The 27,373-nt window shown below is 40.0% G+C and overlaps 1 protein-coding gene and 1 long non-coding RNA gene across 4 annotated transcripts in view; one reads left to right on the top strand and one right to left on the bottom strand.

Moving 5' to 3' along the window:
- Positions 1–27,373, top strand: part of ANTXR2 (ANTXR cell adhesion molecule 2) — a 99,682-nt gene that overhangs the window by 54,959 nt on the left and 17,350 nt on the right. Inside the window, exons 14-16 of the mRNA XM_031596641.2 lie at positions 619–714; positions 4,515–4,682; positions 4,834–4,914. Coding sequence (XP_031452501.1) covers positions 619–714; positions 4,515–4,682; positions 4,834–4,914 — 345 coding nt within the window. The remainder of the gene's footprint in view (positions 1–618; positions 715–4,514; positions 4,683–4,833; positions 4,915–27,373) is intronic.
- Positions 680–26,523, bottom strand: LOC149918140 (uncharacterized). Of its 3 annotated transcripts, XR_016465965.1 has the most exons (4): positions 26,291–26,523; positions 3,337–3,452; positions 2,077–2,253; positions 680–764 (listed from the first exon to the last, which is right to left on the bottom strand). It is a non-coding gene; the product is annotated as an uncharacterized LOC149918140 (long non-coding RNA). The 3 variants fall into 3 exon arrangements; XR_016465963.1 differs by lacking the exon at positions 680–764 and having other exon boundaries at positions 1,617–2,253; XR_016465964.1 differs by lacking the exon at positions 680–764 and having other exon boundaries at positions 1,617–2,253; positions 26,318–26,523.

The following is a 27,373-nucleotide window of genomic DNA, read 5'->3' as shown; positions in this document are numbered from 1 at the left end:
ATTTTTGCCTCTTGGTGTTGACTTAGCTAATTGCTTGAGCATATTCAAGTGTGTTCTGACAGCGAAGGCCATGATAAGGTACTTCGCTGAACAGAGGCAGCCAAGAGCAAGTTTGACATCGGTTGGCTTAGAAAACTGTGATTGGCTGTGTAACCTTTACTGCAGATCCACTGAATGCTGTCAGCTGAATCCCAGTGAGCGGGGCTGATAATCTGTCTCTTTGCAGGCATTACATTTTCAATAGAGGAAGCTACCACTGATCCTTTTCTTTTTTGTTTGTGTGCTTTGCTTGTTTTTATTAATGCAAGCAAAAAAGACAGGGCAAATGTATATTGATCTATAGAATACACAGTTGGATTCCCCATTTGGACTTTCCTAATGGATGCCGCCAATGCTTTTCTCACACAAACCCCTAGAAGAGTATTTCCAAACATGACCAGATTTTGTTTGGAAATGAGTGAACATTTGAGGAACCTAAAAATCTGGTCCTTCACATCTAAGATAGGAAAACATTTTCTTTGTGTACTCTAATAAAAGATACTAGAAAGACATCTACTAAATAAATAAGTAAATAAATAAGTATCTTTTAAAGGCAAATGTGTTTTAATTTATTAACAGGAAGAGGAACAAGAACCCTTACCTGCCAAGAAATGGCCCACAGTGGATGCTTCCTACTATGGTGGACGAGGAGTCGGAGGAATTAAAAGGATGGAGGTTTGTACAATATAAAGATGATAACTCACTGAAATACAAGGTCTCTGAGGCTGCAAGTGGTGGAAACAAAGACTTTGAAAGTGTACTGGAAATACAATGGTATAATGTTTGCTTCTTTTCCAATGACATAAGCCTTATAACATTTTTACCCTATCAAATAATTTTGACCCTGCTTATGAAAGAACAGCTTTCTCTAGTTCCATTTGACTGGAACTTTAAATAGCTGCTTGAAGACATGCTCTTTCCATCAAGCTAATGAGAAGGAGAGAGTGAGAGCCTTTTCTGAATGTTTTGGAAGAAATTACAGTGAAACATAAGTCCTCCAACTGTGGGCCAGCCAAATGCGTTGACAATGGTGACGCTAAGGAGAGGCTTGATCCCAAAGGAACTCACAGCGACAACAGTGCCTGTCTTTGAAGAGACATGATAGCATCATGTTAATTAAAACAGAATGAAAATGTGCATCCTTATGGGCATGTCCTTATGTCAGATTTTACAGTCAAGTCAGCCTTTATGGAATTTGCAAAGCAGTTTTCTGTCTTTAAGTTTAATCTAGGAAACTGTCTCTGAAATTCCCACCTAGGCCATATAGTTATTTCTTGATCAAACTCTAAGTGTATCAGCCTAAGAAATGGCTTTGCCTGAGTTCTTTTGAAATGCAGCAGAAGAATGTGCAAGTTTAAAGTTCTATTGTTTATACATGTTTCCTTCAGCAATTCAGAACTGCTAATTTAGAAGAGCCTCAGTTTTCAGAAACAGAAACCATTTTGTATAGTGCTTTCCAACATAAAGAATAACAAGCCTAGATTTTTTCAAAGGAGCCATAATGAGCCTCCAGAAAGAGGTTTCAGGGTTTATATCATTACAGTTTGTACAGAGGATCTTGTCAAATGAAACAGAAATCTGATACATATTCAATGAACACAAACAGTATCTCTAGCATTAAGAAATGCGTTCTTATCACATGGCAAATATACAGTATTTTGTTTTCAAAGAAAGGAGGATAAATTAATAATTAAGTTAGAAAACGTTTTTATCTGTAGTAGGAACAAAGACGTATAGATGTAAGTCAACTTAAACTGCTAACAGCACAGACTCTTGAAAGGTCCCTTATTCTATGAAACTGTCTCTCTGTTCTTCTCTGGAACCTGGGAGTACTTAGCTATTTTGGAGGCTGGTCACCTCACCTTAAATGTCACAGCACTTAAATATGAAGTTCTTCCTCTGTTCCATGGGACGTATAATAGTGGGGCTGAGGGGAATGCTGGCTTAACTGCCTGTTTCCAGCTGTTTGCACCTTGCACTTATCACTGTCTTAGAGCATGATGAAAGTAAACAGGTCTAAGAGAGGTTATTCCTTACCTGACAATGAGAGGGCAGTGGATTCCGTGGCCAATGAAAAATTGGATGGTCTAGTCATTACGTTTTCTTCAGTGTTTTCAGTTCATATGGCAATGTGGGTTATGTGGTTTTTCTTCTTGCTTCTCTGCATTCTGTTCTTCTGCCATTCTTCCAACAGCTTGACTTTTGGGCAGTTTCCTTAGACAGAGAAAAGTAGAGAACAAACTGTTACATTTCCACTCAGCAGTCCTTCCCTACTTCTCTATGCTTACTCTTCTCTTTCAGGGCATTCCTTCCTCCCCCATTACTTTTGCTCCCCTGTGACAGACCATGATAATGTAGCCAGGGTGTTCACTCTTCCTAGATTTGTCTTCTGACATTGCTTCAAAGTTTTAAGATATCATTTCTGGATCTTACTCATTACAGACAATTGGGTTTAATGTCAAAGTTGTGTTGTCAGAATCTACAAATTCTGGTTTCTTCTGGTGAAGCCATTTAAATCTGAAGGGGAAGGTCATTCCATCAGTAAGGAATCTACCATGTATCTCTAAATGGCTTTAACGGTGTTTAAAATACATTTTAACAACCTCATAAAAAACACTGTAAAAGTACCATTGATCACAGTGAAAGATACAGATGCATTTTAATGACTCAGCAGGGTCTACTTGGACATGAAAGCCCATTCTGATATTGTAGAGACAAGACTCCCCTGTGAAAAAAGGATATCTCTAAGCAAGCCAAGTGGCGAAATCCAAAATAACAGTAAGGTTCAAAACAATAACCCTTCTAGGAAATTATGTTTTTTTGTTGTTTTACACAGGTGACATGTAGCATTATGGACCAAATCCAGCTCTGTTGTTGCTCTCATTCTCTACACTGAGATTACAGTGTTAACAGACTCTTTGTGATGGTGATAAAATTTTCTTCCAGGCTATTTTGTATGTTTGTAAGAGGGCAGACTATGACTTGCCTGTATATTTCCCTCACTTTCTTTATCAGCATGTTTTGCATATGGGACTAAAGATGACAAAGAAAGCAGGCTGCTGCCTTCCCTCACCCCACTGCATAGTGATCTCAGTACAGTATGGTGTCCCTAGCAAGACCTGGAGCAGTCTTCTTCCTCTGTCCAGGCAGCAGAAAGAAAACTCAGGCTTATTTCTTTTTACAAAACAATCTTATACCCCTTTGCAGTGGGAGATTTGTTGCATCCCACTGTTTTTTCTGCCCTTTTTAAAAGTGTTTGAGTTGACAAGCAGCAAGATAGAAATGGCATATACCTACCAAGCAGTTGCAGTGATGCTCTTAATTCTTTCCCTGAGGGGAAGGGTGAGTATTCTTCAATTATTCTTATTTTGATTCATCTCTTTTCATGCCTGGCATATCTAGTTAGGAGATCCCTGGGGAAAAAAAAAAAAAAAAAAAAAAAAGTGCGTAGGTGGAGTTTTGTAAGAATAGTTTGCTTTTTTCAGTCAGCAATTTCATGACTCACCAGCATAAACATCACGTTTATGCAAGATCTCCTGTCAGAACTTAATTTGCTGCCTTTTGGTTTATCACATCCTCTTTATACTCTAGCTTGAAAGAGGAGGCAGGATGCAGAAAGTCTTGCACTGAACATAATTGGGGCCACTTTTACCAAGAACTTTTAAGCTCCAGCCATCGCTTTTATATACTCTTTTGGGATGAGAAATTAAGAGTCTTCCCTAGGCTTGTTTGCTTGTAGGATACAGCAAAAATAATTGCTGCACCATGTTTCCAATTACAGTAAGAAATAAGATTACCATAGCAAAAATCATCTCTCTTGGAGGAAAGATGTTTTTCTGTACTTTCTCTATATAGCCTGGTAATTAGAACCTTCCAGAAAAGTGGAAATAGGCATTTGTCTCATCAACAGCAATACTCCAGGTTTCCATCCCCTTCCAACCATTTGTGTGTGTTTTGTGCTCTTAATGCAGTGATATAGATACTTACAGTTCGTTACATGTTACACATTTACTTATGCAGGTGACTGCTTCATCTATATTTTCTCCAGTATGGAGAACTACTTAAAAGTCTCTGAATAGCACCACTGAGTTTCTGTTCAGTAGTGCTGAATTAACACCTTCCATCTAAACTGGGATTCTCAGGAAGCACACTGTGTTAGTAAATCTGGGGTGGCTAAAATTGAGGCTTTCATCAGTGTCAGGTGAAGGTGTGGGATAAATCAGATTTCCTGTCTGCTTTGCAGTCTGTGTGGTGCATGATATGATTTTCTTTCAGTATTTCTCTTAATTATTTGTCTTTGTAAGATGGAAAATCACATATGAATCTAAGTAAGATGCTTGTTGTCAAAAAGGAGGAGTGAACATTTTCTACTCGCCAGTTAATTCAGAATTTCTTCCAAATTTAAACTTTTTCAGCCATAGTTTCCTGGTCATTTGCCTGCATTGCATTTACATCTAAACTCTGGCTTTATTTAGGTTCGCTGGGGTGACAAAGGATCCACTGAAGAAGGGGCTCGATTAGAAAAAGCAAAAAATGCTGTGGTGAAACTCCCAGAAGAACCAGAAGAACCTTTTCATCCGAAACCACCTAAACCAAAGCCTACCTCACCAGTCATTCAGGAGAAGTGGTACACACCAATTAAGGTAAGCTTTTTAGTCTTCAGTACAGTCCTACCTACTAAAGGTAGGACTTTGTGTGCCTTACTCGTCTTACACAGCTGAACTGAATATACTGAAATAAATGAGATATGGTTGGCTTTATCATACTCAGAGTCCTGTTGCTCTGTTGCCACAGGGTCGACTTGATGCACTGTGGGCACTGTTACGAAGACAGTATGACAGAGTCTCTTTGATGCGGCCACAACAAGGAGATGAGGTTTGTGCAGCATGAATGTATTGATTGTGGTGGGCAAAATAGAGGCATATTATAGCCAGGGTATATCAGCTGCTGAACACTGGTAATTCCATGGCCTTAATGAAAGAAAGCACTGCAGTAAAAAGAATGGCACAAGAGAAAAAAATAATGCACACTGTAAAAAATGGACACTGAAAGATGCGCATTCCTGTGTGTGACACATTTGAAGAGCTGTAGGAGCAAACTATTTCCTCTAAGTGAGATGGCAACTTCTTCTCAACACACTGCCCCACCAACAGATGGGCATGGCAGATCAGATTCTCAGTTACCTTAAAGCAACAGTGTGTGAGATTTGCTATTTTTGCAACATATCCCATAAAGACAACATAAGAATTAGAGATGTTAAAGGGAAGGAGTTACTTCTGAGGGAAAGAGAGGTAATCACTCTTTAGGTTATCTGCCTGATAATATGGATGATGTTTGGTGCTGTCCTCACATAAGAAAAAGTTTTATCTAGGGATTTATCTAGGACAAGGGCATGCATTGGAAGTTGCAGAATGACAAATCGCAGAGAGCTGGAGATAGGAAGCATACTCTTTGTATGGCTATCAGATACTGGTGTTAGTGTTCTGGTTTTCATGTTTGCATGTTGTTTACTGCTTGAATGGATTATTCATGTTACAGAATAATGAACGGTAGTAATTTTTCATGCAAAATATACAGTACTTTATAGTACTTTAACAGATAAATTCAATGTAAATAGAAACACTGATGCCTGATGTGGCCTTACTGAACAGGCTACACTTGTCAGTCAGGCTCTGCTTTGAGGATTTCTGGCCATAAGGATGGCAATTACTGGAAAATTGGCCTACCAGGGAAGTAATTTTTGGCCCAGTAAGAAATCAGGCATCCATCCTCTCTGGATTTGACAGAATGACACTGACCAACATCTTGGCCTATGAAAAACAGAGAAGTATCTCACTAACCTTCTTTAACCTTACTGAAAAGGGGAAGAGAATTTTTATGAATGAATTGAAGCCAAAATAATGATCATTAAGGTGTGACTTGTAGTACTCTAGGAATGCTATTTGTGCCTGGCTCAGTATTTTGTATCTCAGAAGAAAAAAAAATACACCTCCCTTGTTCATGATTTGCTGGCTGCAGATCCTATGCTGTTCCCCTGGTGAGTTGAAGTCGGTATGATGAGCAGCCACATGTGTGTACAGTGAAATACACATGTGCATGCACTTAACTGGGAAACACTGTTATGGCAAACAGCAGCAAAGCAGATCTTTTATTTTCTTCCTTTTACTGGCTAGGAAGTTCCCATTTGCAGAAGAATTCACTGCTGAATTCAGTACCTTGATCAAGTAATTGAAATTTAAGCATGAAGTATCAAAGCAAATCTTCCTCCTCCCCCGTCTCCCACTCTTCCATGTTGCCAGCTAATGCCGAGGGTGGCCTGGTCAGAGGCTGCATGCAGCTGAGTGAAGGAGCTTTGATTACGGATGGCAGTCCTTGGAGCCATGCATTTTTCAGCCAGCAATAGTGAGACTGGGGACACCGGTACAGGTGTGAGCTAGCAGGTTGTCGATGACATCTGCACAGGTCCTAGGCAGCCCGCAGCGAGGCGGCTGGATTGTCAGCAGATGTAGTTGAGAGTGGCAGAACAGTTTTGGTCTCCCATTTGCCGCCTGGGGGCTGAAACACTAAAGGTAGATTGGGGGTGGACACAGCTGCGCTCCCAAACATGCCTCGGGCACAAATAAAGAGATCTAATATAGTTTGACTCTGTTGTGGTGGGGAGATGAGGACGGAGAGCCACTTCAGAGACAACTTAGCGCTGCAACATCTGCCGCCGAGTTCCCCGGGAGTGACAGGGGACAGCAGGTACGGATCGAAGTCCCCACACAAACAGCCTCCATTAAGCCATGGATCTTTTGAAGGGCTCCCATCAAACATAGTGGAGTCTGCGGCAGGAGATTATTTTGTTTTCAAAGCAATGTTTTGTTTTCTTTGCTAACAAGATAATTTATAAATGATTCATTACCCCATGTTCCTACTCGTATTTATGCTTTCTTTTCTTTATGTAAGGGGTAAAAAATAAGGAATCACTGTAGTTCTAGGGTAGCTTGTTAAACCACTTAACTGACCAAGGGTTTTAGGCAACCTTCAGCCCATAATGTTATTTTTAATGTTATTTTGAATGCATACATGGGGAGCATCTGTCCTTGTTTCCATACTGAAACACCTCTGACATAGAGTTTGTATGAGAAAGAAACTTGGCAGTGGTTTGCAATGTGAGCATTAGGGACCTGTTCTCTTAGAAAAATTCTTCAGTTTGTTTTCTGATTTATGGTTTAGCACCTATAGGTTGTCATTAGTGTTCCTCAAATACTTAGTATAACCTTATTGCTTGCTGTAATTTGCACAAAATTCTTTTAAGTCTACAAATGGCCCATGACAGTCACACTTAAGATTTTGCACAGTCAGAATATAAACATATGTGGCTGGGAAAAGGAAAAAAAAATCCATAGCTCACTCAACAGTAAGTTTCTATAGTAGAGCTACAGGGCATTTCCAGCTTTTTTGATGTTACAAAAAAGCCTAAGAAAAGGTATATATATACACACACATATATATAATTTTAAACCTGTTAGCATTTACATGCTTCAAAGATGAATTTGTAGTAATGGCTGCAGAATTCATTGGAACATCTGTTTAATGTAATGTTACTTTGCGTGCGTCTCTACGTTATGCAAAAGAATCGTATTTTGTGTTGTAATTCTGTTAGCATCACAAATGCACAGTTCAAAAGACTTTGACAGTATGATATTCTCTGAGATGAGGCGCATGTCGCTATTCCCTTTGTGTTTGTTCAGTAGTTTCTACTCTGGGCACAGGCAGAAAACATTAAATCATTCGTTCAGTCTGTCAATTAGAGAGTATAAAAGGAACTGTTAGAAGGCTGAGGCTGGGAGTCCCTTCACTGAGAGTGAGCTCACTGTTTTGGATCAAACAGCAACTGCAGCGCCTATGAGAACCCCAACTTTCACTTCTACACCATGCTTTAACAGGTACCAATGAGGAGTTCAACTGTATGCATCTAGCAGCAATTTGTATTACCCTGGGATACTGCTCACTTGAGCTCTTAATTCAGTAATAATATGGAATGATGTAGAAGCAATGATACTAAAGAAAACGTTGGCTAACAATTTTAAAATAAGCCCAAGAATTCATAAAGTATTGCTTATCTTTATCTGGGATCTCCCGAATGGCTGCAGTGGTTGGAAAATGCAAAACTGGTTATAAAGTGAGATGAGAAGAGAGGTAAAGAGCACCTCTTCTTCTTAAATGTTTTCAGCTTTCTGACATTTCTCCAAGCAAGAATTTGTCTGTGCAGACTGAAACTGGAGCCAGTGTTTTTCCTAAACTTCCAGAATAAGGTTATTGGTAAATATTAAGTTTACTGTTAAAGAAAATGGAAGGGAACATTTTAAGTGCAGTAATTTCAAACTGGCCCATTCGGACTGAATCCAGAGGTTGCTCTCCAGTAGAAAGCAGTGCATCCTTATGAGTGAAGCACTGAATGCGGTTTCAGAAAAAGCAGTAGTAGTCATCTTTATGAAAAGACAATGATGTCCGGTATTGTGAAAAATAAGAATATTTTCCCATAGGTGTAGGCAGTCACTTTGGTACTCCCTGCCTTTGTGTAGAGGAGAGCTGTTGCTTTTTTTAAGATGAGCCTTTAGAACTCAATAGTATGAGTACAAACACTTCTATGAATGAAATAAGTGCCTACATGGTTCCCATTGCTGCAAGACAACAGCAGCTGTACAGGTGGGTGATGGTCTGATGGAAGCAGTGCCATGCCAAAGCATAGCATGCACCTCTGGTGATGCCATGACTGTTAACAGAGCATTCTAAAAAGTGGAGCTGCCCCCATGTTGTGTGCAGCCAGAGGAATTCCTGCTGGTTTTAATAGTTTAGAAACAGATGAGTGTTTTAGGCCTTGTAAGATACACCCCATCAGGCATTGCTGTAACTCGAGCTGTGCTGGCAGCACAGAGAGAGTGTCTGTTAAGAAAGGGAAAGTCATGTGAATTCGCTACAGCTGTCAAACACCATCTCCAGCAGCCCAAAGAGCATTACCATTCTTTCCACCCCTGGCCCCCTCCATGCTGTATTAAGAAGAAAACATTTCATTTTGCAGCTCAATGTCCCTCATCGTTTGTTTCATTCTGCAGTTTGAAAGGGGGAATATGGTTTCCTTAATTCCTCAACACAACTTCTTATGGAGCAGATTGCAGTAAAAAGTTATATTTGATTACTGCCTGGCTTCCACCAAAGAGAATACTGTCTGTATTCAACCAAACTCAGACATAAAACAACACCCAGCCTAGACACAGCCTTTACAGGGAGGGAATGTGAATGTTAGTTTATGTGAATGTTGAGTGTCTCATTAGTGCAGCTTACAGAAAGACTGATCACCTTCAAGATGAAGCAGGAAGAAAGCCGACAGGTTAATTCAGTCACTGCCATCCAGAAGAGACGTGACAGCTTTAACTGTCTTGTGCACCCAGATTTATGAACTAGTCCCATGCTCTTAACCAGATTAGTTCCTTTTCCATTAACTGCTGAAAGTAGGGCAGCTGTCCGAGCGGCTGGTTGTAAATTCGATAATGTCTGCTCTGTTAATCTGTAGGCTTTTCAGATGGAGAAGGCAGCAGATAACAGGATTAAAGTTTCACGACCCAGGGTTTTCACAGCCCGATATGCGGGCGCAGGGGGATAGAGAGTGACTTCTGTCATTAATCTTAATTGATTGCCAAGAGGTTTTAATCTGGGTTATTAATTAGGAAGATCCTTAACATACTGTCTACACATCAACATCAGATGCTCTTTTGGGACTTTTGGGACATATGGCATATCTTATATTTACATTCACACAATTTACACTTACGTATATTTCTGTATGAAGTGCAGATATATATGTATGGATGTATACAAATAGCAGTAAGAAACATTTGGATGCAGAGGCATCACATGCTCTCCGGCAATATTTGATGAAAATCAAAAAACACAATGCACACAGGTTACATTTCCACATAATAAACAGGTACACCTCTACATTCATATGTCTTTGTAGCCATTTTCATTATATATGCCATTTAACTAGACTATTTTGCAAATGGATATATCTGATATGCAGATTTGCATAAGATTGGTGTTTAACAAATGTGCAGCACGTGTTGTTGTGTGCCTCTGGCCATGAAGACACCTACGGATCTCAAACAGAAACATAACCATTTCTATCTTTCACAGTTTCCTGGAGCTTAGGTTCATGCCTTCACTCTTCCCTTTTTTATTTTTAAACAAGTTACTGCTAGACAGTCAGAATGAATAGAGGTGTAACTCCCCATAGCTGCAGCTATGTAACTATGTGATAAATCCCATAACACTGCTTTGATGTTTACCAAAATACCGTATGCAGGAGGAAGTATTAAATTATGGATTGAGTATATAAACTAGGCGAGAAAACACCGTGACAGAGACCTGGCACTTGAATTTTGTGTAGATGCAAACTGCACTGTACATTTCTGTAGCTCTACCATTTACAGATGATTGTTATACCATTAATCACATATATCATTATATCATTCATCGCATACACAAAAATAGAGCCAAGAGGCTGAAAGTTTTTTCATCATGCCCATGCTGAATATTGTGTTACCTCTTTAAACAGTTAGTCACAACTTTTGCTCGTTTCCCGCAGTAAATTGCATCCAGTCTTCCTTTAGTAGTGATGCATTACTACTGCACTACCACAAAGGGGCATCCCATAAATGCACCCAACTTCCAAAGATTCACTGTGGCTTTCTGCTTCGACTTGAATTTCATTGGAATTAACTGGTGAGCAATTCTAGCGTATTTAAAAAGGAATAGATTTTGACTAATTGCTCAGTTATTTTCCTAACAAGATCCCAATTGTGGAAGATTTATGGCTTTCATCTTCCATTTTCTTGCTCTTGCAAGATCTTCCTCCTCTTGAGCAACCTCTGTAACTCCACTTGGACTACTGGGACTTGTGAGCATTAATGCTGCTTTGTATTAGCCATTCAGCAGTCACTTGAGCTGATCTGCAAATTTTCACTTAGCATCTGAGATGCTTCTGCTGAGCAGGAACAGCACAGTAACAGTGGACTTCCCAAGAAGGTGCCTCATTGATCTGGCAGATAATCCATTGCTGTGATGTCTTGAGAGTTTGTCAAAAAGCTGGAAATGCTTCTTGTTAGCAGACTGAAGAAGAGGTCAGAATTTGATTTCGAACAGTGGCACCAATTCTTCCACCTCATCACAAATTTGAAATCCAAGGATGAAATGACTTTAATGACTGTGTTTCCTTGACATAGTTCTGCATTTGCTTTTCTGGAGGGTCACAGTTAAGGAGGAGGAACTAAAACAATTGGAAAGTATGTTGTAGGCAATATAAACACTACATGTGGATGAAAAGGCATCCAATTGGCTCATGCACAATCAGTGAAGAATTTCCCATAGTTGTGTCCTTGCTCCTTTACTTTTCATTTTTGACAACATCTAAATGAAAAGAGTTTATTTGGAGCAGAAATAATGCTTTACTCATTCTAGCCCTCATTCTCAAAATGATTATTAGGAGTGGTAGAGTTCATTGGAGATGGGATTCTCCATAGCTGTAGAAATGGAAGATTTCAGCGCTTTTCAGCAGTGGTCTGGCATGTTTAATAAGATTCAGACTGTGACTTCATTGCCATTTGGAGAAAATCAGTACAAATACTTCATATCAACAAAGACGACTAATGATGGAAATCAACCAACCAGGTGTGAGAGGGGATCCGGGATAGGAAACCTGAAGTCAGAGTGATGTGGGAGGCTCAAACTATTACTGGGAAAAGAAATAGGCTACCTTTGCCTTTGACATTATGAGCTCTAATTCTTTAAGCAAAAGGAAAGCCTTGAGAAAACATCTTGAAAAGAGCATTTTTAGAAACTGAGTCACTATGTGTCACTTTGAAGTGTTACCTGTAGGTATCTGTGGCAGCCTGGACCTCAGAGTTATCTATTCACTTAAAATGAGATTATTATGAGGCTGTGCTTGGTTATAGCTATTTGAGGACCAAGTGTGCATAAGCAGCTCCACCCAGATACTGTCATTGCATCATAACAACAGTGGCACTAAGCCTGAAAACAGCTGCATATTCTAATAATTTCATGTGTGCAAATCTTCTCATTAGTTTTAATATGATATTATCAAAAAGAAGGCAGGGTGATGGAGCTGCTCCATAATCTTGACACTGATTGCATAAAAAAGTTTGAAAGGACTTCTGCTGAATGTGACTATTACAAATGGGTAGTGCAGAAAAAGAGAAGAATTTTTTTTTCTTCTGATATTTTTACTGCATTCCCAGAATTAAATAACATTTTTCTTTTTAAATTAATCTTTGCATTTCTTAAGTCCACAGTGAAGTACAGATCCATTTAGAATTAAAAAAAATAATAAGCTTTTGAGTTGTAAGCAAAAGTTGTACTATTTTCTACTGAGCTTTAAAATCTTCATGGAATGCCTTCAAGTAACATATGCCTCTGATCCTCATCTGCATGTTTTGTCTCAAGAGGAAATTTCTACCTACTAAAAGAAGCAAGCGTGCCATACGTTGCCAAAGCCCATTACACTTAAAAGTTCAGGCTGACATCCATCCATAAATTAGAATGTCTTGATACATTTGATTTTTGTCCCCCAGTAGTGTGACATAATGGCATGCCCTCAGCCTTAACATTTAATTTTAATATTGAATGTGCTGCTTTTTGATGTCTTGTGTCACAGCCTTCATGTAATTTAAATGCAGTTTTAAAAAAATTAATTCAATTATGAGCAGTGGAGTTATTAATACTGCTTTGTGTCACTAAATATATATGGATACATATGATTCTGTTCCTTTTAAGTCACTCTGAAATGAATTTTGCAATTTCTGATAACCATGGTGGACAAATGCTAAATGAAAATCAATCACTTCAATTTAAATGAGCTAAGCTTGCTGTCTTTCTTAAGCAGCCTCTGTCGGACAGCTAACCAGATGATAAGTAACAGTTTCACTGACCTATAGCCTCTGAATGTTTAACATAACCCACTAAGGACAGCACTTCAATTACCACTGCATTGCTTTTACTCTAGGGCTCTGCATTGATCATTCGTATATAAGGATTACTTTCTTTCTGATGCACATTTCTATTTCTAGTTTTCTTCCACAGTGTTGCTCCTTTTTTTTTTTTTTTTTTTTACTGCACCTAATAATTCAAACTCTCCAATAGGAATCAGTTTGATGAAATTAAAGAGGATTGGATTTTCATTATTACATTTTTTCCACTGGAAACAACAGAAATCCTTTGATGGTCTGAAATGCAAATTTTCTTACAGCATGCAAAACATTACTGTACGATCAGAGAAGGTAGATGCAGATGGAAAGTACATGTCAGCTGGTAGAGCATTTCGTATCTTTCTGTGCCCAAGTCGATAGGTGATATTTTATGCTATAAAACCTGCTAAAATTTGGAGTGGTTGTAAAATGATGGACAGGTATCTTTAGGAAGTTGTAGAAAATGATCCCAGAAAAAAAAGTCAGTTGTTTAGGGCTTAACATTTTCAGAAAAACCGAAAGTTTCTTCAGTTCCAAGGAAGGACTTTTCTAGCAAACCTCACATCCTCTCATCTTAACAAACTGTAGTGCATCTCTAAATCATATAAATGCTGTGCGTTGCCAGTAAGATACAACTGCTTACCCCAGGAAAGAGGTATTAGATTTTAGGGCATGTCCTTCTGTCCATGCTGCTTCCTTTCCTCTTCCAGTGCTGCCTTCTGGCCTTGTTCTTGGCTTCGCTCCCCACCTGTGTGGACTGTTGCATTTGTCTGCATTCTGCAGGAGTGAGGACTCCTGCAGAACTTTGGTCACTGTCTTGAATTTCGAGTGCCTACCACAGTTGAATCCCAAGTAGTTGCAGGTCATGCATATAATTTTATTAATAAAATAAAAATGGCTACAAACAAAGGCGTCTGCCCTCTCATAGCCACTTTGAGGCTCAGGCAGCTGATGGGAATGACCTTTTATTTCTGCAGTCATTTTCATAATGATATTCAGGGTCAGGCCCAACAACCAATCTGCCATGCATTAGTAGACATCAGTTCCCTTTGGTAATACGAGATAGATGTATCCCAAGCAGATGGTCAGAGATCATAGGTGGCTAATGAACTTGGTGGAGCATTTTATTAAGATTACGATGTCAACAAAATATGGTTTTCCCCTCTGATAACAACATTGGTAACAAAAAGAAAAGAAGGGCATGTAAAAGATTAGGAAGATGCAGTGGATTGTCTTTCTGTTGGATCTAGGAAACTGTGAAATCTGGATTTAATTTCTCAAACTGAATTGCATTAGAAGTGCAGTATGGTTAGCACAGTAAAAAAAAAAGACCAAAAACTACTGGTCTCTGTTGGTGTTAGTTGGAGAAGAAGTGACGTAATGTTACCTCCATCCTGATATTTGTCACTGACTCTACCCTTTGAATGATTCCTATATGTCATATATATTACAGCTATCCTTAGTTAAATTATTAAAGTATCCTCTACACTCTGGAGGAGAGAAAGAAAATCCAAGAAAGAACAAATTTCACTACATTTGGCCTTGCAAATGCATACCAGGGACTTGTGCACATGGTGCCATGGATTTGCACCCCCTTAAATCACAGCACATTGAAGAGTCATGCTTGTTTTCCTTGGAAGTCCTTCCTGCTCCTAGCATTTGTTTTTTGGGGGTAGACGCATTTAAAAGCATTCAGATCTACTTAAACAAAAACTTGTTCATCCTTTTTTTTTTCTGCCAAACTGATTGTATGCCTTCATATCTCTGTGGAACTGACCCTGGGAGTATCAAGGCCAATTGCATCTGTCTAGCACTTCTCCTAGTCAGGGCCAAATCAATCAACAGCACAAAGCCATTGAGCTTTGGAGAGTGCTTTATACAATTTCACGTGCTTAATTCTTGCCAAGTATAACATATTTTTCCTGAATAAAAGCCAGTTCTGTCTGCTAGATAAGCATTACAACAGTGGCTCAAACTGCAAGCAGAAATTTTAATTTTGTCTTTTAAAGATTTGAGAGGTCTGTGTCACAAGTATTTGAGAAGCCCAATGACCTACTAGCATAGTACTCTGGTTCAGCTCATCCAGCCTTTCTACACTCAGCCTGCATTGAGTGATGCTAGTTGGAAAGTCCCCACAATGGCCAACCCCTAGTGATGGCATTTGCATTCTGTTTTTGATTCCTAAAATACAGAATCGTAGAATAACTATGGTTGGAAAAGACCTCTAAGATCATCTAGTCCAACCATTAATGCACCACCATCGTGACCACTAAAACCATGTCACCAAGTGCTGCATCTCCACATTTCAGTTGTTTTCAGGATGGACTTCTAAGTTTTCTCCAAGGCTTATCTGAGGAGTAGTAAATATAGCTGATCTTCAGCTGCAAAGTTGTTCATTACATCCAATTCATAAGGTGGTCCACATGTTAAAAGTCAACTAATTGTGCACGCTGCCGATTTGTATCTGTAATTGCCACTTTGATAACAACTTGTAACTGTAGTACTGAAAAATACCTTTGAATTAGGCTTTTCACAATTCAGTTTTAACACATTTCAATAGTTTAAGGAAGATAAGCAGAAAGAAACCTTTCAATTACCACTAAGATGGTTACTGTGAGTGGAGTGGCTGTGAGCTCTCTTCTCTGGAGTATTATAGCATTTTGGGTTGTTGTTTTTTTAATATTCTGCCTAGTTAAGTGGAACATAAGTCCTGATCTTGTAAGAAGAAATACTAGGGAAGAAGGTTACTTGTGAGAGAGTAGCACAAGGGTGAGAGCTGTCTTAGTACATATCATGCACAGAAGACCAGCAAGGATGTATGTATCCATGGATGTATCCTGATGGTTCTATCAGTGAGTGCAGTGGTTCTCTCTGGGAGATGCTCCCAACTGGACTATGCACATTTTTACCAAGAGCATGAGGACAATTCACGGTACCTAAAAGTCTGCCCACCCTCCTTTTCTTTCCCAGCCAGGATGATGGGGGTTTGCACAGACTGAAAACAGCTGACATCTCTTTTAGGCTGCTTTCCGGTCTGCTGTCTCCACCGAGATTATAGCACAGACATAAATGCTGTTGATTGGAGTGAAGCTATGGAATAGACTGTGAACAAAGCAGGAGGAAGGTACAAGAGAAACAGAAAGCATGTCTTCCAACTGGCTAATTCTTGATTTCCACTCAAAAGCTGAGTGGCCTAGCAACTGGGCCACTGCCACACATTGGAATTGCAGGTTTGCTAAAGGCAGGCTGCTCTGACCAAAGCAGCAGGGCTTCCTTCAAGTGACAGGGGTGGTAATTAAGACATAAGAGAAAGGCCATCAGGTTTCTAAGGGTTACAGTGTCTGAGGAGGACGATGTAATAAAGAATGAGGTCAGTGATGGTATCTGACAATTTTTAGGAGATGATGTGAACACCAACTAATGAAGGCAAAAGCATTTATATGATGGGGGAAGCAGAGATGCCTCTAGTGAGCCCTGTGAACAACAGCCAGAAAAAGAAGGGTAAATGATGTGGGTAAAAGAGTTTACATTCCACTGCTAGAGCTGAAAATGCCTCAATTCTCAAAGCAGAGACAAGCACATTTGGCCCAAGAGAAGAGTGACGTAAATAGGTTTGTTTCCATAGTTCCATCAAGTGCATGTAAATAGCAATGTAACATCTCCTTGGTGTCACTTTCCACTACCAGGGGTCCTACTGCAGTATCAGGGTCAACTCTTCATTAGAAAACAGAATCAGGTACCATTTTTAAATGCTGGCGTTTCTTCCCTGTATTAACACAACACAGGTGCAGTGCCACATTGGTACATGGAAAAGTCTAATCAATAAAAAACATTTTTCATGGAGCTTAAGGGACAGAGATTTTACCCTATGCATAGCAGAAAAATAAAATGAAGTTAAATCATATGCCAGACTAGGCTGACCTATACAGAGTCATATGTATTTATAAAAGACATCAGCTGCCTAGTGTCAGAATATTGTGGCTTGTGGCACTTTCTGCTTATGATTGCTCTGAACAACAATTAGCATTATTCCTATCTCCTTTACTCACTCTATGAGGCCTACGTCATGTGCCTCCAAGGCTCCTTGGAGACAAGGTGATGGCACCATTGGTCAGCCCACTTGGGAGAGGGCCAGCTGCTAGAGCTGACTGCAGCCCTTGTCAGCCTTAATGACCTGCAGTTGACACCTCCTCCCAGCCGCCTTCCTTCAGTGTACAAGTACTACATTGGAATAATTGCAGCCTGTCATCCTCTGTTTCACACACACACTCCTCTTAGCCTAGACAAACAAGGGACATTTGACTAGATGCTCATCTAATGTTGACTCTCTGTGTCTGGGTTTCTGTGTGTGTACACGTGTGTAATTTACTTGTATGTAAATATTCAGTGCACTGTAGTAGTGTCAAAGGGTAATTTATACCACTGAGAGTCAGATTGCCCCACTGTCCCTCCTGGTCCCTGTCAGATATAACTCAGCTGGAGGTGTAAGGACTTCAGCCTTCTGCAGAGCCCAAGTATCAAAGAATCATAGAATGGCCTGGGTTGAAAAGGACCTGAAAGATCATCTAGTTTCAACCCCCCTGCCATGGGCAGGGTCGCCAACCCCTAAACCATGCTGCCGAGAGCCACATCCAGCCTGACCTTGAATGCATCCATGTTTGTCTGGTCCTGTCACTGTTGCCAGAGGGATTAGCACCTGCCACTCCACTCCTCATTGATGTCCCTAGCATGCACACGGTTTTCACTGAATTGTGAGATAAACGACTTTCAAAATTGTTTTAGTGGAAGATTGTTCAGCAGTTTGGAATAGATAACTCATATCTCCTTAGCAGTTTCTCCATTCCTGCTTTTACTCCTTGGGCACCCATACCCCAGGACCACACACATCTTTGAGTGGATTGGATCCTATGGGATTGAGGAGTCAACTGTATGGAGACAAAGGCACTCAAGGTAGGACAGGCATGGCCAGTGTGAGTGCCCCAGCTTTGCAGTGTTATGTGAAGCACCCTGGCAGCTATGAATGAACTTTTAGTCTGGCTGCTGGACCAGCTGCAAGAGCTACAAGGTATGTGTTGAGTAGATAAACGTACATAGACCAGAAGAAATCAAATCCAATAAAAAGCTGCCATGGAGATTCAGCCTTGGATTATCTCATCTTCACTAGTTAATCTCTAAGGAGATGGCATGCTTCCTCCTCACCTCTCTAAAAGACCAACTTGGGATAGGGACACAAGATACCAAGGCTTCCTGATCTGAAACCTGTCTCTGGTCAATGAATTTCATTCTCCCACTGACAGCATTTAATGTGGATCTCGTCCATATGAAAGATACCATTATTTTCAGTACATGCTTGGAGGTAGTTTTTTGTTTGTCTGTTTTTGTCAACTATTTCTTTAACTGGACATCACCTAACAAAATGAGGTTGGCAGCTATAAAATAAGTGGTAGAAGAGACCACAACAGCAACCACAGGAAACCATGTTCTATATTCACCAGAATGTTTGGCTTAGGGTATGTCCCTCTGGTTATGATTCACTGTCTGTCCTGCAGAGCCTCCAGTAAGAGACATCTTCCTGAGTATGTGGCTATCATTGTGCTATTATTACTGCAGAACCTCTACATGCAATAGTGAAAGCAACAGGAGGTATTTCTATTTTGCTATTAATGGCAGATTCTATTACATGTATTTGGATGTCAGTGTTCTCAGGCAAGTAGTAAGATAATGATGACTGGTGAGAGAGGAAGTGCTGAATTACCTTCTGGTGCAAGTGGATATAGATCTGTTTATATTAGTGGTGAATTCAGTCCTATGTATTTTAAGTTCTTGAGGCTGATTTTTTCCAGACATACTACTCAAATCTTTTTTAAGGATTCTTCAAGCTGTAAGCTAGTGATGAGCCTGCTTTAATTTCAAAGCTCTGCTTTGGGAAGGGACTAACAGCAGATATTAATTATTGAACGCTATACCTTCTGGAAAAGTTGTTTCATCTCTGGAAAGTGACCTTGCTAGAAGAGTGAGAGGGAAAGAGAGATGTAGAGTGCCTCCTGAGATCAAGTGGAGTGATGCGTATCAAGAGAAGACACTAAAGATTTATTGTCCGTGGCAAAAGAAACACAGATCTCTGCTTGTGCAATAAATGTTTTTGACATCATACAACTATAAAGAATGACTAGATAGTGTGAGTTAAAAATGTTTCACTCAAGGAAATAATACACATTTTCACAGGGGTGTTTATATGAAGAGGTCTGACTGCGTGGCTGTTTAGCTTTGTTGGTCCTGAGAATTCTGTGGTGTCTCTGTTGAGTCAGTTTCTTGTTAAAAGGCAACTGAATAATCATAAGAGAGAATACTAAGAATTTATCTGAGACTGAGAGAGAATGGAACTGCACTGTTACTCCTGCAGTTTGACCAAGAGCCTCACTAATGCCTGTGTCAGCAAAAGAATGAGTGTGGCTCCCACACTGTTCTTCTTATCTGTCTTGCAGAATCTCTGCAACCACCTCATTTTCACATACATTGGAGCAAAATGGTTACATACAGTTCATACAAATTAAAATTTTACGTTTTGCTTTCTGGGTAGACCAGAATGTCAAGCTTGGCCAAAGAAAAATCAACCCAAAACCCAACTTTTCTAAACACTGGGAGACTAAAACATGTTAGTTGCAAGCAGGGCTTTCTACAGAAGGCAGCTTTCTTTTGACTTCATCAGTGAAGTAACAAACTTCAAAATTTTCAACTATTAAGCTTATCCAAACCTTTTTCCTGGTATTTTTGCTTTTTTTTTTTTTTCAGATCAGTTTGTGCAGCACTACACTCATCTTACAGTGATACTGCTATTGCTTAGTCAGCTTGATTGTTTCCAGGAAGGACTTAGAGGTCCTAGTAAGTGATAAACTTCACATGAGCAAGCAGCATGTGCTTGCAGCCCAACAAGTGTCCTGGGCTGCATCAACAGAGGAGTGGCCAACAGGGCACATGGAGGGGATTGTTCCTCTCTACTCTGCCCTCAAACTCATCTCTAACTTTTATGAATGCTTCTGTTGTATTGGAGAGCTAGGCATTCTGGCCACAGAGCTTTTAGATAAATCATAATTAGATACATGTGCAAATACACCAGTGAGGCCTGGGTGCACAATTAGGCACCTAATTATGTTGAAAATGCAATTGCACACTTATCTAAAATGGCCGTGCTTCTTCTGAGGCTGACCAGTTGTTTCTGTCTCATCCTCCAGTTAAGTCTCCAAGCCCACCTGTTGAAAATGCCATTATCTGTCTTAAGAAGCATTCACTATCCTGTGGTAGTGGCATTCACCAGCCATTTTGAAGCACAAGTGACTTCTGGTCAAGGTTTTTACAAAAAGCTTTTGCTGCACTCTGCCCAAAAGCATCCCATGTGTTGGCCTGGTTTGCTGCTTGAAGTCAACAGTGCAGGACAGGGTTGAAGGGGACAGGCTGCAGCACAGTGTGCTGGCTGCTGGTCACCATGAGTCAGTGTTTTTCTGCAAAGTAGGTTTCAGAGAGATTGTACTTTCCAAGTTTCATAAAAGAGGTAGGCAGGTAGGTAGAAGATGATGTAGTGGTGTTTCTTCAGAAGGAGAGGCTGTATCACAGACCGAATATTCATGACAGAGTTCCAGAAGTGTCTGGACAACACTCTCAGACATACAGTCTGATTTTTGTGTGGTTTTATGTGAAGTGAGGAGTTGGACACGATGATCCATATAAGTCCCTTCCAACTTGGGACATTCTATGATACTGTAGTCCTATGGTGTGCATGCAGGGCAAGTCTGCAGGGAACCAGGCATCGCTGAACCGGTTTCTTGTGGAGCTGCTTGTTTTTGAGGAAATGAAAGTAGTGTCATCAGAGGGGACTGAAAGAGAGGAGAATTTGGTAGTTCCCATTTCTGGCATCAGGCCAGCCTTGGCTTTTATTTAGCTATTTTTTCCTCTTTCTGCTGTTGCTTCTTTTTCTTCCGTTAAACAAGGAAAAGAGGGGGAAAAGCCCGGCCAACTGTGATTTGTGATTCAGCTGACAGACAGCGTGTGATGGAAATTGCAGCTCGGCTGATTCTCAAGAAAAAATGTGGTTTAAAATAGCATTGTCACAATTCAGGGACAGCACTTTCATTGCTGAATTATCTGAGAACATTGTCAATATCACAGTGGTCCAGGATTATAATTTTTCATCCGCTGCTTGGTTTGAACTGACTTCTGATCAGCAAGGATCATGTGCAAGAATTAATATTTTAAAAGCAAGACAGATGAACTAGAAGGTAAAATTAACAACTGGGGGAGAACAGCTTTATCCTTCTCTCTTAATATTAGCTGGATGATGCTAGTATTTACTAATATTTACTTTTGGAAAGTAAAAAAAAATAAAAAAATCTGGGTGTTTATAATTCTGAATGTTTGTACACATGCACACATTTGCCTTTAAGGTAGGAAAAGGATGACTGCATTGCTTAGAGGTCAGAGTCCCCAGCAGGGCCCCAGAGCCCAGCCAGGAGCAGGAGACATTGCAGTGGCACATTGGAAGACATGAAAGGTTTTGCCAGCAGTGGTGGATATGCTTAATGTGGTTAAGAGCTTAACGGCCTATTGAAGTTAAATTGCAAATGCATCCCATATTGTGCCAATGTCTTCTGTCTGCCCGCAGCCCTGTGAAACTGCCTTTTTAAGCCACCAGTCTGCCTGTCCTTCGTGGTACTCACTCAAGTTCAGACCTGGCCTTTAGTTCTCTGACCATGATATTTTAAAACTTGCCATTTACTGTGGAGAAAATGACGAGGGAGATGAGTGAGGGTGGAGATGATTTTGTCTCTACTTAGTTCTATATATATTTTTTCTCCTTTCTAGTCCTTGAAATGCAATATTGTAAATTCAGAATGTTTTTTCTTCTACTGCAGCATTTTTTAATGTTCAAGTATAATTATTTTTTAATAATATTACCAGGAGAAATGATTCTTGCATACTGCTCAATATATTAAGCATCCTGCATAAGAAAGAAGTGGCCCTTAAAATAAAGCAGTCACACTTCTCCTTTTTAACACCATGCTAATTCCTCTGAAGAAGGATATGGAACTGAAAACTTCATGTGGAAATCTACTTCAGATCTTGATTGGTTTGATCTGGAAAAATGAGCATTTCTAAAAAGATTCTGCAGGGCAGATTGGTTGCCTTTGCTTAATTTTCATCCCTCTTGTAATGGTTGATCCATATAGCTGAGAAGAGTTCGTCTTTCATTCTTGTCATTATAATCATTGCTAAACACTGAGGAAAGCTTGGGAAAAAAAAATAAATCCAAGGTGTCACATTTTCTCTGTTTCGTGCCATATTTCCAAAGAATGTCTCCATGTTCCAAAAACCCATCAAAAATTCCAACAGTTCTTCTGGATCTCATTAGCACTATAGTTAGGGATCCCTAATTCTATTTGAGAAAGCCAGGTTTTCTGCACTTGGATCCAGATTTGTACGTGGAAATGAGAGGGTAAGTGAATTAGAGGAGCATCGGGACCTTAAAGTTCCAGTCAGAAATAAATACTTCAGCTTTTGCTGGCTTGAGAGAGAGATGATAAAACTTACTTAGAGTAAAATACTTGCCCTATGCTACCAGAACAAGCTGAGTACTGCTGTTAGGCAATGGGGCAGAAGCTCTTGCATTCTTTTCTACTCTCCAGATTTCCTCATTTGTTATTATCTCTATTATAGAGGATGAATAGGCACTGTATTTTCTTATTGTCACTACCAGGTCTGTAGTGATTTATTCTTGTACTTTGTAACTGAATTAAAATCTTAATTAAGCTTATGCCACTTTTTTCTTCTTTTTAATTAGGTATAGCCAAATCACTTGTCTGTGGGAGGAGGAAGCAAGGTATAAAGAGCAGAAGCATTTTTTTCCTGATCTGTAGTAGTCTTAATGAGAATATCCTCTCAAGTCTTAATGAGTCTTAATGAGAATATCCTCTCAAAGAGATACCAAAATATTTTTATTCTTCTTTATTAACATTAAGAATTCATTCCCCCAAAAGTCTTGAGCGTGCTGTCCAGCTATGTCTAATGTCTTCTACCCAGGGAATTCCTGATCAAGAATATTGGGAAGTCACTCACTACGTAACGTCTCTGGCTATTCTGACTCAAAGGCTTGAGACAAATCAGGATGGTTCTTGGGGAAGAGGCTTTGCAGGCAGCTGAAAGTTCAGCTGCTGTCTTTCTGGCTGAATATATCGGGCATGCATTGTGCTGAGCCTTGTACATCAGCCCAACCAGCTCCATCATTGGCTTCATAGCCAGGCTCTTAGCATCACACATCAGAGGGAGTGTTGTGGTACATGAAACCTCAGTACTTCACAGAAATCTTATTTTGGAGTATTTCTTGATGTTACCTGCTCACCCAGCTTCTACAATTCTTTCTCACTTTAGATCAGGCCTGGAGATGACCCATTTCAGCACTGAGTTTTTGATGCTTACAATAAGCAGTGCTTTCGTATGGAGCGATAAATCACAGTAAAACAATGGAGCAGTGGAGGATGCCTGCATGAGGCTGTTTTGCCTGCAGTATGCTGCAGATGTCTGTCCTTGCTTGGCAGTGCAACTGAAATCCAAATAGGTTAAACCAAAATGGGAAGCTCAGCTACATTTCCCAATTTGCTTCCCTCAAACTTATCACAAGCTTCTCCATCCTGCTTGTGTTTCAACAACACAAATGGTAAGGCAATTACAGGGTTTTCCATGAGCAAATTAGAAGTTTGAAGTAAGCTCTCCTAAAATAACAAATGCTATTGTCAGTGAAGTGTAAATCCGTATCATTTAGCAGTGAGTGGATTTGTTTGGTCTTCCTTAAGCCTTACCCATTTATTTTACATCCCTTCCAAGGCTGCAGTTTGGTGTCAGTAGGGTGAGCTGGCTCTTTTCTGAGAGACCGCAGCTGAGTTAATGCACTCCTCCAAAGGGCGGAATCTCTCCCAGCAAGCACTGGCAGCCATTGGTCTGGATTCAGCTAAAGCTTTTTGTCAGATCTGCCACTTTGGTGAGGACAGGATTTCCAATATACCTTAAATTCTCAATTTTCCTCTGTAATGCAGCTTCACAACTGCTACTTGTTATGAACATCAGCTTCTACTGTTTTCTTAAGTGTATATATAATACCTTACTAATGAAACCTTTATTAAGGAGTCTTAGGGAGAAACTCTCAGTCGCTCGTAAGTGCATGTTCCATGCCTCTCCCTCTCTCCCTGGAAACATGAAGTACTCCTTTTGCTTGAATCAGCTGTTAACCGAAAAGCTTTTTTTAAAAAGCCTGTCTCCTGTGGTCCTAACTAAAACCACTTCTTTCCACATTAACCTCATCATTTGAGTTTAATCTGTTCTATCTGTAGAGAAAGAAGGAGCTCTGGCATGTGATTGTTCCGATGTCCAAGTGGCAGACTTTCAAACATGTAAGCCTGTCTCTGCTATGACAGCTCACTCCAATTAAGGCTGACACTCTGTCCTTAGCTCATCCTCCTGTGCAGAGGTATTGCAGCACATATGGTAACGTAACATCATGTGCTGATCTGAGACCTCTGCTGAACCTTGGCAGGAAAGGAAGAGAGGTGAGAATGGGTCTGGTCCTCCTCCAACGTGTGATGTTGGGTCAGCATGCATGCCCCATGCTCAGCAGACATGTGTGGGTGGACAAGAGATTGCCCATATCCATAAATTCGGTCCAGTCTGAAGGAGAGTGCACTTCTACCAGCAAATCTGACTCTGTTAAAACAATAGGATAGGACTGAGATGTCCTAAGGGGCTCATGGGATGTGAAGCGTTTCAGTGGGACTTGGAGACCTTAACTTCTTCTGTAAATCTCTTTCTTAACATTGTGTGTTGACGTTTTCTACTTAAGGGGCCTTTTGGCATCTTTTGCATTAATTTATAATGCTGTGTTGGTTGATTTGAAAGCACTGATGGAACACTGCTTATTTTAAAAAGACGCTGCTTTGAAATAATGAGTTATTTCAATATAGAGATAAACCACATGTCAGATTACATCTTTTGGGTTTCTTTTGTTGGGGTATTTTGATTGCTTTGATAGAATTCATGGATGTATTTCCTAACAAAATTTTCCTGTGTCCTTAATGTTTTCCATGTTTTAATGGAACATCACATGATACTGACAACATTTTGCACATGGGGAACCTCATCTTCCTCTGCTTAATGGCATCATAATGTAGCCATGTTGATTTTAACAGGATTAGTTCAAGAAAAGAAATACCTCATTGGTGGCAGCTTCCATTCTGTTTAGCTGAAGTATTTGGTTTCTCTCAGTTTACAGCCTTACCGGTTAAGGGAGCAAGAAGCCTGACTTGTTAATTTGTTCAAGAGAGCAAATAATATGCCAGTATTCAAGTACAGACAAAGCTATAGAGTTTGAAACCAGAAAGCAGTTATATTTTCTTAATTCAGACTCAAGTAACAACAACATATTGACAGTGGTCTCATACCTTTTATACTGTATTCTGTATGTAATTAACAAACTCTGAAGCCTCAGTCAGTCTGCAAACATACAATTAGAAGCAAGGGTTTTTAGACTAACAAAGTGGGGGCTTAATAGGGACATTTATTTCAGTAAGGACTTACACAAACGATAGACTGGCTTGATTAAATTCTATTAAAACTAGTACTCAACCCTTCAAACATGCCTGCGTCATTTTAAATTTTTAAAAATCATTTAGCTGAAATCTGCCCCTTACTGACAGCAGCTGAAAAGATGTGAGCCATTTTAAGAATATTCATGCAGCTATCTTCACTCATTTAACTACATTTGTTTGAAAATGTAATTTGAAATGTATCATCATACTAATCAAACCTGGATTTTATTTTTCAAGACTATTTCTATTTATAAGTTTATAACTTAACACTTCAGGCCTTTATTTTATTGTGGTTTCAACAACAAATAGTTTTCATCCTCATCAGTGGCAGGATTTAAAAAGGCACCGATTTACCTGTACTGTAATTAAATTCATGCCTAAGTATGTGTGTGTCTCCAGCTTTAGAAGATAATTGTGCACACCTCATTGCTTTTTACTTCTGGATGATGCTGCGGTCATTTGCCAGGTAATTTCAGAAGGCAAGTTCTAAATTACCAGCAATTTCATAAAGTTTAAAATATTCATACCTAGCTGGGGGATGGCTGGGCATTTCCTCCACCCCTCCCAAACAGCAGCAAATTAAACATTCATAAAAATTACCTGAAACAATGGGGGAAAAGTACATACTTTGAAGCGCTCTCAAGCAGCAAATTTTCAGTTTACTCCGCTGTGTAACAAACAAGTTGTCACCATAGCAACAGCCACATAACTTGGTTTTTATATAACAAATGACAAAACCTCATTTCCTTTCCAAAATTTGCCCAATGAATTTATTGCAGTTTTTTCCTAATCTTACTCAATATACATGCACTGTACCATTTCCCCAGACTTAAATAAGGGCCTTTTTGAGATTATTCTGAGTTTTCTTTTTATTAATTAAAAAACTCAATCCAGCAATCTGAAATAGAATATAAGATGACTGTCATTTTTTTCAAATTCCTTTAGGCTTTTTTTCTCCTCCTCTGGGAGATAATTCTAAGTATCTTTTCTGTTGATTGCAATGGCGCAATGCCACTGCATGCTCCCAGTATCATAGAATCATGGAACCGCAGATTTGTTTGAATTGGAAGGAACCCTTTAAGGCCATCTGTTCCAACTCACCTGCAATGAACAGGGACACCTACATCTACCTCAGGGTGCTCAGAGCCTCATCCAGCCTGACCTTGAATGTCCCAGGGATGGGACATCTACTGCCTCTCTGTGCAACCCTTTACAGAGCTTTCTCTTCTCTGGGAAGAACAGCCCCAGGCCTCTTGCCCTATCCTTGTAGGGGAGGATCCATCTCTTGGATCACCTTTGTGGCCCTCCTCTGGACATGCTGCAATAGGCCCACATTTCTCCTGTACTGAGGATCCATATCTGGACACAGTCCTGCATGTGAGGTCTCATCAGCATGGAGTAGAGGAACAGGATAACCTCCTTTGACTTGTTAACCATGTTTCTTTTGATGCAGCCCAGGATATGGTTGGCTTTCTGGGGGTATACACTGCTGGCTCTTGTCCAGCTTGCCATCCATCAGTACCCCCAGGTCCTTTTTTGGCAGGGCTGTACTCTATCCCTACATCCTCCAGATTGTAGTGATAGTGAGGGTTACCATGATCCAGGTGCAAGACTTAGCATTTGGCTTTGTGGAACCTCATGAGGTTCACCTGGGCCCACTTCTCAAGCCTGTCTAGGTATCTC

This window comes from Phasianus colchicus, chromosome 4 (genome assembly GCF_987193195.1).
Source record: "Phasianus colchicus chromosome 4, bPhaCol1.hap1.1, whole genome shotgun sequence".
Lineage (NCBI taxonomy): Eukaryota > Metazoa > Chordata > Aves > Galliformes > Phasianidae > Phasianus > Phasianus colchicus.
Note: the sequence above shows the minus strand (reverse complement) of the source record. Positions and strands in the feature narration are given on the sequence as shown.